The following is a 17612-nucleotide window of genomic DNA, read 5'->3' as shown; positions in this document are numbered from 1 at the left end:
AGAGATGCCAGATTTAATCCACATGTTCTGAAGTTTACTTGAAGCTTCATTTCTGTGTTAATTTCACATGGTGTTGGAATATGTACTTATATGGTAGAGTTACTGATTGCCATTGTTTTCTTACTCACACTTTCAGCTCTCTAATGCTGTTCCATTCCTTCATCTGATTTAAACGGGTATTCAGAACAGTGTATTGGATGTGACAAGAACATATTGTAAACCCTGGACCATTTCTTGTATTCCATTTGTCACGTTCACAATATCAGTGTTGCTACAGTACTGAGGTTATTACTTGTGTTCTCCACATATCCTGGAGGTTCTTTTGCTGTTCATTTTGCTCTTGTTCTCTTGCTTGTAGAAACATTATATTAATACTGTTCTAATTTATTTACTGCTGAAACTGATGTGTTCCTATGAAAATAACATATGGCTTTAATGCTATAAATATAAATACAAAGTGAAGAAAAATGCAGTGATGTTTTCTTTTTCTTTAGCAACAGAATCAGATTCAACATCAAAATCTACCTTTGAAGTTCCCTCAGAACACACTTCTAAAAGACATTCTTATACTCTCAGTGAATTTACTTCATGTAAATCATGTTCCTCTGCTTTTTCATTTCATGAAAATATTTTCAAAAGGAAGAAAAAATCAAAATTATGTCATTTATTTAAAAATATGTATGAAAGCATGCAATATAATTAGATGTATTACTCTTATTGAACAGTAGAGTCCCTCACTGATGTTACTGCTGCAAATATACTGGTTCTTAAAGGAAGAGCAAGTAAGAAAAAAAGAAAAAAGATATTTTACCTTGTTTTCCTTTAGGAGAAAAAACTTTCTCACAGTTCTTCTTTTACATTTCTACATTTCTACATTTCATTCTACATTTCTACATTTTCTTCTTTTACATTTCTACATTTTTACATTTCATTCTTCTACATTTTTACAGACACGCACGAGAACATGACAGTCTCTTCAGACTGAACAATGTAAAATGTAGATAGAAAAAATTCAGGGAAAATTTTGGTTATAAGTCAGTCTGTTATTTCTATTACTGTTGAAAAGAAAGGTGAATTTAAGAATGATAATTTTTTGTTCTGAACTTACATCGTGAAGTAAGAACTCCATTGCAGTCATGGAAGAATAGCTTTCGTTTTTCAATTATGGCACAAATGAAAATTGACTTTTAGATTTTTTTCATTCTGTTTTTATAAATCTGTGTTGTTCATGTTCGATCTTTCAAAGCATTTGTTGTGTCTTTCCTTGCTCTTTGATCTATGCATATTTAAGTAGTTCAAGTGCCATGTGGGTGTTCATTAACTGAAAAGAAACAAATATGAACAACAAAACAAACAAATTAAAAATATGCTAGCATGAGCAAAACCATTATTGTTGAATTGGTAAAAGGTTGTTCTTAATACATGCAAAAAGCACTAACTCCATTGGTAACAGTAGGTTTCACTTGCAGAAGCAGGCAGAGTAGATACCTTACCTGTTTTGTTAACACTAAAGACCTTCACAGAAATTCTGGAAGCTTTCTGTTCTTAAAAAGCACACAATTTAGTACATCAAATCTGTGTGAAAAACACCAAAAAGCTAATGCAATCACTAGTCACAGCCAACATAGATCCATGAGAGGAAAGCCCTGTTTAACAAACATAACAAACATCTTTTTATGACAAAGTTACCCATCTATGGAATCATAGAATGGCCTAGGTTGAAAAGGATCACAATGATCATCTAGTTTCAACCCCCTGCTATGTGCAGGGTCACCAACCACTAGACCAGGCTGCCCAGAGCCACATCCAGCCTGGCCTTGAATGCATCCAGGGATAGGGCATCCACAACCTAAGGCCATTCCCCCTTGTCCTATCACTATCCACCCTCATAAACAGCCATTCCCATTCCTGTTTGTATGCTCCCTTCAAGTACTGGAAGGCCACAATGAGGTCCCCTTGGACCCTTCTCTTCTCCAAGCTAAACAATCTCATTTTCCTCAACTTTTCCTCATAGGAGAGGTGCTCCAGCCCTCTGATCATCTTAGTGGATCTCCTCAGGACCTGCTCTAAGAGCTCCACATCCTTCTTGTACTGGGAGCCCCAGACCCGGACACAGTACGCTAGATGGGGCCTCACAAGAGCTGAATAGAGGGGGACAATCACCTTCTTCTCCCTGCTGCCCACTCTTTTTTCAATGCAGCCCAGGATATAATTGGCCTTCCGTGCTGCAAGCGCACACTGCTGGCTCATGTCCAGCTTCTTGTCCATCAGGATCCCCAAGTCATTCTCCGCAGGGCTGCTCTCCTGGAGTTCTTCCTCCAGTTTATATAAATACCTGGGATTGCCCCGATCCAAGTGCAACACCCTGCACTTAGCCTTATTAAACCTCATTATGTTTTCATGGGCCCACTTCTCCAGCCTGTCCAGGTCCCTCTGAATGGCGTCCCTTCCTTCCAATGTATCGATTGCACTGCTCAGCTTGGTGTCGTATATAGACTTGCTGAGGGTGCACTCAATGCCATCATCTATGTCATTGATGAAGATACTGAAGAACACCAGTCACAACACCGACCCCTGCAGGACACCGCTTGTGATCGGCTCCCACCCTAAAACAGAACCATTGATCACAACCCTTTGGCTGTGTACAGCCAGCCAATTCCTAATCCATTGAACAGTCCATCCTTCAAATCCACACCTCTCCAATTTAGGAAGAAGGATGTGGTGAGGGACCATCTCAAAGGCTTTGCAAAAGTCCAGGTAGATGACATCCATTTCCCTTCCCCCGTTCACTGAAGCTGTCACTCCATCATAGAAGGCCATCAGATTGATCAGGCATGCTCTGTCCTTGGTAAAGCCATGCTGGCTGCCTTGAATCACCTCTTTATCTCATATGTGCCTTAACATACCTTTTAGGAGGATCTGCTCCATGAACTTCCCAAGCACAGAGGTGGGACTCACTAGCCTGTAGTTCCTTTGGTCTTCCTTTCTCCCCTTCTTAAAAATGGGAGTAACTTTTCCCTTATTCCAGTCTCAGGGGACTTCACCAGACAGCCATGATTTTTCAAATATGATGGAGAGCGACTTGGCAGCCACATCAGCCATCTCTTTCAGAACCATAGAATGGATATCATCTGGCCTCATGGACTTATACCCATTCAGTTTCATGAGGAGGACTCGGACTTGCTCCACTGTGACAGTGGGACAGAAACCACTCCCTTATACCCTCACCTAGAGATTCATGGTCCTGCAGACATGTGAAGCCTGACCACCGATGAAGACTGAGGCAAAGCACTCACTGAGTACCTCAGCTTTTTCTTTGTCTGAAGAAGCCAGCTCCCATTGCCTTTCATCAAAGGGGGGTCTATCTAACATCTAGTCCATCAGTGGAAGTCAGCTGATGATTTTCTTTTTATTTCAGCAAAGCTTTCAATATTGTTTCTTGCAGTATCCTTCTAGAAAAAAAGTCTCACCTGTAGCTGGACAAAAAACATAGCACATTAGGTGAACAACTGGCAGATGAGTAGGTCTGAAAGGGTTATTGTAAATGGGGTTACATCAGTCTGGGAGCCAGTCACTAGTGGGGTTTGCCAGGAATCTGTTTTAGAGTGTTCTCATTAATATTTTCATGAATAACCTGGATACAGGACTTGAAGATATACTAAGTAAATCTGTGGATAACAGTAAATCGGAAGGAGCTGTAGCTTCCCTCCAAGGTAGAGAGGACTTGCAGAGAGATCTTGACAAACTGAAGGGCTGAGCAATCACCCACTGTATGAGAACAAAGGCTGGGTTCTGTATCTAGGATGGGGCAATGCTGAATATAAGTCAGTAGTAGTGAGAGGCTCAAAAGCAGCCATGCAGAAAGGAATTTGTTGGTCTTAATTCATGGCAAATTGAATGAGTCAACAGCATGCTCTGTGGTGCATCAGACCCAGCAGTGCTAGCCAGTCAAGGGAAGGGATTGTCCTGCTCTGCTCTGAGTTGATGCAGCCTTACTTCAAGTACTCTGAGTATATTTGGGCATGACAAAATATGGACATAAAAAGTATTAGCATTTCCAGAAGGGCAACAAATATGAAGGGTCTAGAGAGTAAGACATATGAGGAGCAGTATTGTTGCTTTGGTTTGTTCAGCCCAGAGATGAGAAGTCTGAGCATATGAAGCATCTGGACAGTGCTATCAGAAGGTTGTTATGGGTAGTCCTGTATGGAGCTAGAAGCTGGACTCAACGATCCTTTTGGTTTCTTTCAACTCAGAATATTCTATAACATTATATAATCGTATCCAGTAGAAGCTTCTATTTATGCCTAATTCATTTTAGTTGCCTAATCTACGCATCATTTTTATTATTAATTTACTTAGTACTTTATGCTATACAACTGAGATTTATTTGAGATACAGCATGTAGCTGATGAACTGTAAATGGTGTGAAAATTCATATGCTATACTGAAAAATACAGAACTTTAGTAAAAAATTAAGAAACGTACAAAAGGCCTATCTACCTGGGAAGAATATAGGAATGTTGTCAGGGCCTGTAGGGCTGCAACGAGGAAGGCTAAGGCCCTCCTGGCATTAAACCTTGCAAAGGAGGTAAAGGATAACAAGAAAGGTTTTTTTTAAATATGTCAACAATGAAAGTAAGACTAGGGAAAATGTGGGTCCCCTACTAAATGAGATGGGTACCTTGGTAGCAGGGGATGCTGAGAAGGCAGAGATTCTGCATGCCTTCTTTGCTTCTGTCTTTAAAGCTAAGACTACCCCTCAGGAACCCCAGGACCTGGATGTAAGAGAGAGAGTCTGGGTTTGAGAAGGATCTGGCCAGAGAACATCTAGTCAAAATCAATGCACAGAAGTCCATGGTTGCACCCACATGTTCTGAGAGAACTGACAGAGGTGATTGCTGAACTTTTCTCTATCATCCTTGAAAGGTCTCAGCCAACAGGAGAAGTGCCTTAAGACTGGAGAATAGCCAGTGTCAGTTCAGTCTTCAAAAAGTGCAAGGAGGATCCAGAAAACTATAGGCCAGCCAGCCTCACCTCTGTTCCTGGAAAGGTGATGGAACAATTTGTTCTGGATACTCTTTCCAATCAACTAGAAGAGGAGGTTATCAGGAGTACTCAGCATAGATTCACCAAGGAAATCACGCTTGATCAGCCTGGTCACCTTCTATGATGTCATCACTGTCTGAGTAGATGGGGAGAGAGTCAGTACCTTGACTTCAGCAAATTTTTTGACACTGTCTCCCATGATATCCTTTCTACGAAACTTAGAAAGTGTGGGATAGATGAATAGACGGTGAGGTGGACTGAGAACTGGCTAACTGACAGAGCTCACAGAATTGTAATCATCAGCACAGTCTGGTTGGAGTCCTGTAACTAGACACATTCTCTGGGAGCCAATGCTGGGTCTTATCTTGTTCAATATCTTCATCAACTACCTGGATGATGGGATAGAGTCCACTCTCAGAAAGTTTGCTGACAATACCAAGTTGGGAACATTGGCTGACACACCAGAAGACTGTGCTACCATTTGACAAGACTGGACAGTCTGGAGAGTTGGGCAGGGAGGAACCTGATGAGGTTTGATGAAAGAAAATGTAGGGTTTTGAACCTGTGGAGGAATAACTGCATGACCCTGTACAAGTTAGGGGATGAGCTGCTGAGATGAACCATGCAGAGAAGGTCATGGAGGTCTTGGTGGACAACAGGTTGACCATGAGCCAGCAGTTTACCTTTGTGTCCAAGAAGGCCAAGGGTATCCTGGGGTGTGAGCAGGTAGGGATCTGATAAATGTTTATAAGTATGTAAGGGGAGGTGGGAGGCAAATGGATGATGTCAAGCTCTTTTCAGCGGTGCATAGTGATAGGACAATGAGGAACAGACTAAAACTTATACATAAGAAGTTCCATACTTACACGTGAAAAACTTATTTATGGTAAGGGTGACAGAGCACTGGATGAGGTTGCCCAGAGAAGTTGTGGAGTCTCTTTCTCTGGAGATATTCAAGGCCTGTCTGGGTGCCTATCTGTGTGACTAATTGTAGAGTATCCACTACAGCAGGGGACTGGACTCAATGACCTCCTGAAGTCCTTTCCGACTCCTATAATTCTGTGATTCTGTGAAAAGAATGAAACCAGGATAGATAAAAATATATTCATCTGCCATATCCTTCCCATGAAGATTATAAGGAAGGAAAACATTTTCACATGTGCAATGAACATTGGTATTGTATATTCATATTATATAGACAGACTTTGCAATTATATTATGTTTTTATATTCTGTTAACATACATATAATCTGAAGGATTTTCTTAATATGCTGGTCTCAGGAAGCAGCATATGGATCAAAATCAGGATTGCCTGATATGGTTTTTTTTTTAATTATGTTTTTTCCTTCACTGTACTAAGAATGCCTTCTTGCAGTCTCCTTCATTCTGTAAATTCAATTTAGCCAAGTATGTGTATGCATATTTCAATTTGCATGCTGGGTGACAATGTTACTTCTGCACTTTTCAATGAATTCTTGTAGTCCCATTCATGTCTCTCTCTATATACCATTCTTATTCATATGATGAGAGTGATATGAATGAGGAGAAAAAAACATAGTAAAGAAAATATAGTTTGAGAAATAAGTAATATGTTGGTCACTGTTTTAGCTTATATAATCTTTTGAAAACTATTTGCAATTAAACATATACCAATACAAGTTCTGATATAAAAAAAATTCATCAACTGAATTTCAGTCAACTTCATACTGCTACATCTGTGAGTATTTGGGGTAGTTGCAGTGTGTGGCTGTGTCCACAAAACATGCAGCAGTTTTGTAATCAATCTTGACCCTTCTGTACAGAAATATTCACTTCAGAAAAATACATATATTTATATATATTACTTTTTGAAGGTGTATCTGTGTACAGCACTGTTCTAGTATTTGCAGTTACACCAAGTAGAGTCCCAAGTGACAGCTAGAGTGCTCTCTAGAATGGCACCTTGTCTGAATCATGCTTGGATTTCTCTAGCAGAGAAACTACTGTCTGCAGTGGTGGACAGGAGCATACCAGTCAAGGATCAGTGCCACACAATGGTAGAGGGAGATGTCCAACCTGACAGTGGAGAGATACCAAGGGAAAAAAAGGATAATAATGATTTTTAATAGCTGTAAATAATATCTGTGATATAAATATGGATCAACTCCCTTACAAATACAAATTTCTTTATGTTACTAAATTTATAATATCAGATACTAATAGCTTCCATAGAGATTAATGCCATGCAGTAATGATGTGACATGCATTTATTGACAGGAGTATTTGAAAACATTTTTCCAGATATTTGAACATGAAATTGTAAATGTCATGCCTAGCAGATCAGTGATAAAAGGTGCTATTCCAGATTTGATAAATAGTACATGCATCAAAAAAATAATAATAATAATAATAAAAAAATAATAATAATAATAAAAAATTTGGATAAGAAGAAAAAAATTTGAAATGAAAAATGTATTTGAAATTTAAATTTCAGCATGTAGTTTTGACTTGTTTCTCCTTGAATGTATACTAAGAAAGAGAATGACTGAGCTTCTGCCAACCTTGTTTTTGAAAATATAATCACAAAAAGATATGTTTAATCTGATTTCATTTGAATAGCTTATTAATTAGCATTTATTAGTGGCTGTATTTCTGCTAATAAAACTCATTAAAAGAATCTGTCCAGTCCTACTATGTAGAACTCTCTGAGGCATGCTTTACACAATGTCTTTGTACAGAATTTCTATTGACATTAATAGGAATTCTTCAGCATAATAAAAACTGAATACGAAAATAATACTTACTGACAAATCAGTTCATATGTACCTTGTTTCTAAGCAGAATGTTAAGGTCAGAAAGCATTTTGACTTTTAAACTCACTACAAATTTATACTATGGAGTGTCAATGGCATAGATGAATACCTGTAGATATTGCTACAGTTCTGACACTACAGCTAATGTGATCTTGACATACTGAGATTTAAAATGGTTAGCTTATGCAACAGAAAGTAATGTTAACCCTACCTTTGGTAGAAAAATCTCCCAAATAGTAGTCTAAATTCTCAGGATGCAACACACAGTGAACTTAAAATTTCAGTATTGTTTAAGAGAGATGGAAGTGATTTAGTGACTGAAGGAACTGGCATTTTTTAGTCTAGGGAAGAGAAGGCTGAGGGGAGATCTTACTGCTCTCTTCAAATACTTGAAAAGTGATCACAGCGAGAGTGGGGTTTGTCTCTTACTGGTGACAGGTGACAGGATAAGGGGAAATGGCCTCAAGTTGCGCCAGGGGAGATTTAGGTTGGATATCAGGAAAAATTTATTTACAGAAAGGGTTGTTAAGCACTGGAATAGGCCCTCCAGGAAGGTGGTTGAGTCACCATTCCTGGATGTATTTAAAAACCACTTTGATGTGTTGAATTTAAAAACTAAAGTTTTTAGAGTTCAGACTGAGTAACTGTTACAAAATTTTTTTAAGGAGAAATACAAAATCTGTGTCACTGGCTTTACTGGGCATCCTGTTTCTAAGATCTTATGTTGCCTTCAGTGGAAGCATGAATTGCAGAAAGGTTAAGATCCATTTTCTGCACTCAGATTAGTTTAGTTTAGAAGTCATAATGTACTCTTTTATATTAATAAGAAGATAATGAAATGGGCCAACTATTATTTTTAAAGTTATATAATAATGTAAGCAAAGCATTAGTTTTATTTTTGAAGGCGGATTTTTAATTAGTACATTAAAATGTAATATAATTTTATAATAATGCATTGCTTTTTGTAGATAATTTTACAAGACAGCAGTAAAACAGTTTTAGGCAGTGACTCTTGAAGCTATCACTAGTCTTTATATTCATCATATTTAAGGACAACAAATCTTTTTGTGTCCCTTTTACAGTCAACAGTATCTCACCACTTTTGTCTCATTATCTAAAACCTATTAAATTATCCAAAAGCTTCCTGATCATGCTAAAGCTTATGTTTGTTAAGAATATCTCCCAGTATTCTGTCTTGACTAATTTGTTCTTTGTTTCAAACTTTGCTTGACTTAGATCTGTTATTCCCAAGTCTGTATTGCAGTTTTTTAAATTATTTTTATTTTAAATAACTTAAGGGTCAAGGAAATACCAAATTCCTTTATTTATTCTTCCAATGTAAGCAGTATCCTGCTTTTGTTTAAGAAAAAATATAAGAATGTGTCTGTAGCTTGATCTTAATGAAAACCTTGTGATTATTTTCTCGTAGTTTTCTACTTTTTTTTTTTTTTCTTTTGGATGCATAAGCAGATGCTCAATAGACTAAGACAGGCTTTTTTCTGTGCTTAGAGTTAAAAAAAAAATACATTAAAACACCTAATTTACATTTTCTGTATTTTTCAGTATAATGGAGTATATTAAAACATTTTAAGTGATAATAAATATTTATTCTCTAGAATTACAGAGTAGCTCCTGTGGCAATCCAGGAGTCCCACCAAAGGGTATCTTATATGGTACAAGATTTGATGTTGGTGACAAAATCCGATACAGCTGTGTAACTGGATATATTTTGGATGGCCACCCTCAGCTTACTTGCATAGCTAACTCTGTGAATACAGCATCATGGGACTTCCCTGTTCCTATCTGCAGAGGTAAGAGACATTCTACAATAATCTTCTCAAATATATACGTTGTGTTTATTGGTCTGAATGACTTGAAATATCTGTTTTGACTATAAAATTTTAGACTGTGATTGAAGAAAAAAATATATATATATATATATATTGTCTCTTGCAGCTTTATTTGTATATATCTGTGATTTTACTATTGTCATAGTAAAATTATGGTGTTTTGTTGGTTTTTTGTTTGTTTTTTTTGGTAGATATCTGTAATTAAATTTCAGAATTAGAAAACGGCAGTTATTTTTTAGACCTTTAGAGAGAACTAACTGTGCATTACTGAATGGAACTAAGTTGATAAAATGGAGCTAAAATCATTACTGCTACAACCAAATATGAGAAAGTATTATGAGGAAGTGCTGTTATAACAAACAAGCCTGTTAAAGTTACAGGTTTAACATTACAGAATATAACATTTACATTTGTATGAACCATCTGACTCAGTCAAAAAGCCAACAAAAACATATACACTGAAATTAGCACCCTGATAAAATTCTGTTTAGAAGAATATATTGAGTTAGAGCTGACTGGCAAGTACAATAAGAATGCAATTACGTATGAAAAGGGCATATCATTGGAAATAGCATTCAATTATTACCTATTCTTGGCTTTAATATGCTTTTCCATAATCTTGAAGAAGATACAACATTGTTGTTAATAGTGCTATTTTTTAATAAAATCATTGATAATCCTTCCCTTCCTACATCCCAGTAAAATGTTAGTTAGTAATGAGGAAGATATACATTCAAGGAGTAAATCCAAATTATATTTTGGGAAAAGATTTGATAGAAATATGTTAATTTGGACACAACTTACATTTTTTAAGAAAGTTGAAGGTTAATAGACTTCGCCTTATACTATTTTTCAAATTATTGATCTGACAGTTTTGAAATGAATTGACATTAAAAATTGTACCCTGAAATGATGAGGATGAGAGACTTGAACCTGATGATTACACTCCTCCGTCTTTCCCACAGTCACAATATTATAGGTCTGCTCATAAAGTAATGTCTCCTGTTTTATTAAAGCAGATGTCAGTGTGAGTGTTGGTAGTACAGCAGTGGAGGTGGAGTCCTTCCACCAATATGCCATTAGGTTTTGTTGCCAAGCAAGAGAAAGCAACAGAGAGGCAGTCTAACAACCTGGTGTCTAACATGAAAGTATGTATGAAGCAAAGGTGTGCAGATGAATTCCTCCACATGAAAAAAAATTGCATCCATTGACATTCTTTGATGTTTGACGAACATTTGTGGAGATCAAACAATGGATGTGAGTACAGTGAATCTGTGGCTAGAGCATTTCAGCAGAGGGAACAGTGACCGTGTCACCTCCAATTGTACATATTTTTACAAGCACTTGGTCATTTCTGGAGAAAATGCATAGTAAGTAGTTGTGACTATGTTGAAAAGTAATATCTTGTAGTTGAGAATTTGCTGAGAATAATCTTATTTTGTTCTCTATATCTGCTACATTTTCCATGAAAATAAATATGAGGGGTTATTTTCAGAGGGACCTGCATAGATAAAATTTCTTTTGCACATTTTTTCAGGAGCAGTTTTCAAATATTTTATTTTTATTCTAAGGAAAGGTGCAGATTTGGAATGACGTGCTCCCAATGTTGTCCTGTGATAAAATGTAGGGTGTAAACAGAAGACTAACACATAAAAATAATTTAAAAAATACATAAAAATAATTTTTTAAAAAAGCAAATCCTTGTTCATGATTAAGATCTGTAGAGTAAAATAGAGGTGATAAATCAGAAAGGATTCAGAAAATGAGGCAGCAAGTTATACTACTTTTCAAAATTGCCATTTCTTTCTAGAGTTAGAAAGAAATCAAATTTGGCAGTGTGTGTGAAAAAGGTGACATGACCTACTTCAAAAACTTCTGTGGAAAGACAATATTTTTTCAGAGTGAAGAGTTCCCTAACCTAGACATCAGTGAACTATCTAAGGAATAAAAGCTTGACAGAAACGAAACAAAACAAAATAAAAGTAGTAAGGAGTACATTTTAGTAGTGGTGGTTGCTAATTGCAGAAACGTAGCAAATAAATGTGACTTGATTCTTGATTTAAGTTTTAACACAAAATCTACTGGCTTAACAGCTTAGTGCACAACATCACTGTTAAGGGTTGTTTTTTTGTTGTTGTTCTAATTTCAATATAGTTTCTTTCCTAATTGCATTCAATAGTTTCTCTGTGACTCTCTTTAATATCAGAAACATCTAGGTTCACATTTAATGTAGAAACCATTCAAATTCCATTCCAGATTTGCCCTATTTTTTTCTAATGCAATTATCCAACATAGAATTGTGCAGGAGAGTGCTAAAGGTAACACCCAGTAATGAGCTTCTTACCTCTTTCTGTTTGCCATGGAGACTCTCTTTAATTAAACACTTGTCTTTAAAGAGTTCTTTAGATCATAGAATCATAGGATCATAGAATCCTTAGAGTTGGAAGGAACCTTAAAATGTCATCTAGAACTCCCCTGCAATGAACAGGGACAGCACAGCTAGATTAGGTTGCTCAGAGCCTGATCCAGCCTGACACTGAAAATCTCCAGGGACAAGGCATCCACCACATCACTAGGCAACCTGTTCCAGTCCCTCACCACCCTCACTCTAAAAGACTTTTTCCTTATATCCAACCTAAACCTACCCTCTTTAAGTTTGAAACCATTTCCCCTTGTCCTATCACCACACACCCTGCTAAAGTGTCTGTCTCCTTTCCTGCAGTACCCCTTTAGATAAATGTCTTATTGTTCTCTTCCAATGGTCATTACATTTAAAATAGTGATTTCTGAGGCAAATGAGTAAAGCTGTTTGTATTTGTGTGAGTGTATGTGTAAGAATTAGTTGTTCTCAAGCAAAAAATCTTGATTACTCTAATTTGGTAGATGGTGAGGTCCCTGGGGTCTCTTCCAGACATTCCTAGACTGGTCACAAGTTTCTCTATAATTAGTTGTTCCCTGACAAATGAGTTTTTAAGAGGTTGTTTTTGACAGTGAAACATGACAGCTGCATTATCATATTGCTTTCCATTCCTGAGATACATTTTAAGCTTGTAATATTGCCATAGTGCAGTAAAGTATAAATAATTTACTGAGGCTAATAAATAAGGTTACATTTATATGTAATTTTGTCATTTTATAAAGATTATACTACTTCCATAATCAAGGAAGTATGCTTTAACATTTTTAAAACTTCTGTTCCAGGATCAAAGTAGTTAGTATACTGTAAGAAATTTTATTCAAAAATGTTTCTTTAGAACTCAGAAGTTTTGAAAAAAAATTACGAAGAATATATTTTTATTTAAATTTGTTTAATAGTTCTATTACAATATTTTCATCATAGCCTGTAAGTGTAACTAAAAATTATCTCTTACTATTAAAATACTGTTCAATAGATCACAGCTTTGCTGTTCAAGTAACAACTTTCTGTTATTATTAAAAGAATATGTAACTTTTTTTCAGAAGTTCTGCTGAAATAGTATACTGCCATCTTATAATGTTACGCAGATATGTGATCCTTTTTATTTATTTATTTCACTGATAATTCACAGTATTAATGTCATCTCCATTTAAAAATCTTATATTTATGTTTTTATTCTAGATCTGATTGCATAAGCTAGCCTTCAATTGTTAATGGACAGAAAGATGTATCTAAGGCACTATTCATGTCATCTAAAGTAAAAATTATCATTTCATAGAACTTTAGATCTCTGCTTAATAGTGGCATAAATGTTATCTGTTGCCATGCATACAAAATTACATTTCTTTCCACTGGCCAACAATACAGACAAAAGTAATTATTTGAGAATATTCTCACTCATTATGAATACAAATATGTTTCAAAAAAGCAAGAAATATGAAAGGAAATTCATTCCATTAACAACAATTCATCTTTTCACTTTAACATATTCTATTCTAATTTTATTGAGGAATACATTACAACAAAAGGCTTTGTTTTCACTGTTTTTTTTTCTGTTTGTTTGGTTTTTTAAGTTTTTTTTTTTTTTAATTGAGGTCAGAAAGTGTGGTCCACTGACTGTAGCTGTTTTCTCTATATGAACGAAATATTTCTGCTATTTTACCTTTTTTTTGTGTGTGTGCGTACAGAACTTACTGTAGAAGAAATTTTTTTTAATTGCAGATCACAGATAAACTTCTATAACTACATAGTTTCGTGGGTATATTCTGATACATGAGGTAAGTTTTAGGTCAGAGAGGACATTTTCAAATGGCATAAATTTTGCTTGTGTCTTGTGTACTCATCAATGGGTTTTATTGAAGGAATATATCTGATTATACATGCCAGTAATAGGAATTTTGGGAAAAAAAAAAAAAAAAAGAATTAAACTTCACATACTTACTAATAAATATTCATATAATAATATCTTCTTTTCATGAACAGATTAACTTGGTTGCAGGAAGGTAAATGACTTTATTACAATGTAGCAAATATGACCAAGCAATATAAAGAGTAAACAAGCTGACTGTCTTCTCATGTTTGTTACAAGATGACTTCGTAGGGTGTGGAGAAAACAAAAAAGGAGATGAAGTCAAAGTACCATACTTGATTATATGCAGTGCAGTAACTAGACAACTAGTACAGGGGATAATAAAACGTGCTAACTTAAGGGAAGGAATAAATTACATAAACAGTTTTGTCTGAAACAATTTTCTTTGTATGAATAGTTATCACTTGTTTTGGAAAAAGACCCAGAGCAGCTGTGTAATACAAATTAAAAACACTTCTATTAAAAAAGTTAAAAAAAAAAAAAAGTTAAAAAAAAAAAAAAAAAGCCTATGAACTTAAATTTTAGAACAACGAATTTGTACAAAAAATGTACAAGAACTCCAATGATTTGAACACCAATGGCTGAGGTAATTTTAAGAGATGGATCCAAAAATCGATCTTGAGACACTGAAAATTAATAGAATCATGGAATGGCTTAGGTTGGAAAGGGCCTTAAAAGCCATCTAGTTCCAAACTCCCCTGCTGCAGGCAGGGTTGCCATTCACCAGTCGGTGGTTTATGATAGCCAACCCTCTAGTCATTGATTCATTAAAATTTTCCAACAGCCTGCTAGGGCAAGAGGCAGTGGGCACAAACTGGAACACAGGAGGTTCCATCTGCACATCTTTATTGTATGGGTGACTGGCACAGGTTCACTATAGAGAATGTAGAGTCTTTTCCTTGGAGATCTTCAGAAACTGTCAATGCATAGTCCTGGACAAATGGCTCTTTGTAACCCTGCATGATGATGTGTGTTGGACCATATGACCTCCAGCAGTCCCTTCATATATCAACCATTCTGTGACTCTGTGATTCTGTACATTTATACCAGTAGTAAGGACAGTTATCTTAAAATCAGCTAGAAACAGACACTAGCAGCAAACAGCAAGCAGATTCTGAGCTGGTATGATAATAAAAATATGCAGAATAAAAATGTGTTTGGATTAAAGTAATCAGCATTCATCTACAAAGTGACCTTAATCTAGGAAAGAAGCTTCTTAAATTACATCTCCAAACAGTATACCTAGGGCCAGGGAAAAAAGCAGAACAGTTTTCAAATAAATGATGTTATACTTTGAAGAAGAAAGTAAGTATGTAACTATTTGAAAAAGGGAGCATTTGGAGACATAACTTACACAAAAGTGAGGAAAAGACAGAACTAGCAATGCATTATGTTATTACTTGTGGAAAAAGTATAAAATAAATTAAAGAACAAAAGATGTTGTAACAGTTGATACAGGCAATGAAGAGGAAAAGAGAAAAAATCACAGAATCACAGAATCACCAAGGTTGGAAAAGACCTTCAAGATCATCCAGTCCAACCATCCACCTATCACCAATAATACTTGCTAAACTACGTCCCTCAACACAAAATCCAAATGAACAAGTTTTAAATTCAAGACAACTAACCCAGTACTGAAGAAAATCAAATAAATTGAATATCAAAATATCTGATCCCATAGCAGTGTTCAAGACTGTGCATTAGGATTGCTTAGAATGAGTGGGTGGAAGTCAGTGAGACAGATTAATGAAAAGCTTTAAACACTGTTTTTATCTCATGGTTTTTTTTGTTTGTTTGTTTGTTTTGTTTTTGTTTTTGTTTTTTTTTCTTTCTTTTTTGTTGTTGTTGTTTTGTTTGGGTTTTTTTTTTAGAATTTTCTTATACAAGGACTTTGAAGTACATGATGCATCAATCATATTCATACATAATATTGAAATAATTTTCCAAAAGATTCACAGAAAACCACATAACAGTAAGAATTACATATGCTAGTGAATTAAGGGAAGACTACTCTGGAAAATTAGGATGAGTGAATAGGAAGAAGTAACTTGTTAATTGTTAATTAGCATAAAAAACACTTGTAATATAATTTGAGATACTTTGAAAGTAATTATTGGTAAATCCCAGGTTCATTAGCACAATTTTCTGAGCAGCTTAATCTGAAAGATTTTCCTGCCAGGAATTCTAAATATACTACTATATTTTCCTCATAATATTGGAATTATGGCTGAATCACAGAATCACAGAAGATGGAAGGGACCTCTTGAGATGATCTAGTCCAACCCTCCTGCTGATGCACATTCCCTAGAATTGGGAAAGCATCAACAGATTTTGAATATCTCCAGAGAAGCAGACTCCAGAACTTCTCTGGGCAACTTGTTCCAATACTCTGTCACCATTCAAGAACTTCTTTGTCCAGATGGAATTTTCTGTGTTACAGTTCATGTACATTGCCTCTAGTACTGTCACTGGAATACATCAAAAAGAGCCTGTCCCCATCCACTTGACTCCCACAATTTTGCTATTAACACTTGTTAAGATCCCATCTTCTCCAGGCTGAACAGCCCGTGGTCTCTCAGTCTTACCTCATATGTTCCAGGTCTCTATTTATCTTTCTAGCCTTCCACTGGACTCTCTCTAGAAGTTCCCTGTCTTTCTTGAACTGGGAAGTCCAGAATTGGACACAACACTCCAATGTGGCCTCACCAGGGCAGAGTAGAGTGGGAGGAGAGCTTCCTTGACCTACTGGCCAGGCTCTTTTTAATGCACCCCAGGATACCATTGGCCTTGTGTGACCACAAGGGCACACTGCTGGCTTATGGTCAGCTTGTTGTCTACCTGGACACCCAGGTCCTTCTCTGCAGAGTTCCTTTCCAGCAGGCCATTCCCTAACCTGTACAGATGTATGTGGTTATTCCTCCCCATATGTAGAACATTTAACTTGCCTTTGATGAATCTCATGAGGTTCCTCTCTGCCCAACTCTCCAGCCTGTCCAGGTCTTGTTCAATGGTGATACTTTTCATATTTCTCAATTTCTGCATAAAGTTAGACTTTACTTGGATATAAATGAAAAATGTGAATATATTGATGTTTAAATAACACCCTATAAACACAAGCTTATTCTCCAGCTGTAATTAACATCCAGAGGACAAAAGATTCTAAGAAGTCTTTAAAGTCCTTCAAGTATTACTACAAGAATATGACTGATAGGAGTTTTTCTGGAAGGCAACAGTCTTAATTGTTGAAATTCTAATATGACATTGTTATACTCTTCAGGGATGCATCTTCATTAATGTGAACAATGATTACTCTTATGGAACATGAATCTTGTCCTTCAGCTTTAATTTTTCATCACTGGCAGGTGTGCTGATGTTTTATTTAAATATGACAGCACTGTTTTCACACTTTAGGAGATTTCAGATGTATAGCATGTCTTAAATGTGATATTTTAAAATATTCACTGACAAAGCACCATGAGGATCACAGAATCATAGACTTATACATAGAATGTCTTGAGTTGGAATGGACTTTAAAGATTATCTAGTTTCAACGCCCTTATCCAACAAATCAGATTAGTCAAAGCCCCATCTCACCTGGTCTTGAACATTTACAGGGATGGAACACCTACAGCACC

At 36.1% G+C, this 17612-nt stretch overlaps 1 protein-coding gene across 4 annotated transcripts in view; it reads left to right on the top strand.

The window, feature by feature from the left end:
* CSMD3 (CUB and Sushi multiple domains 3) overlaps positions 1 to 17612 on the top strand; it is a 549229-nt gene that overhangs the window by 129057 nt on the left and 402560 nt on the right. For all 4 annotated transcript variants that reach the window (XM_031591144.2, XM_031591143.2, XM_031591142.2 and 1 more), the window contains exon 4: positions 9458 to 9652. In XM_031591144.2, the coding sequence (XP_031447004.1) occupies positions 9458 to 9652 (195 nt within the window). The remainder of the gene's footprint in view (positions 1 to 9457; positions 9653 to 17612) is intronic.

This window comes from Phasianus colchicus, chromosome 3 (assembly GCF_987193195.1).
Source record: "Phasianus colchicus chromosome 3, bPhaCol1.hap1.1, whole genome shotgun sequence".
Taxonomy (NCBI): Eukaryota; Metazoa; Chordata; class Aves; order Galliformes; family Phasianidae; genus Phasianus; species Phasianus colchicus.
Note: the sequence above shows the minus strand (reverse complement) of the source record. Positions and strands in the feature narration are given on the sequence as shown.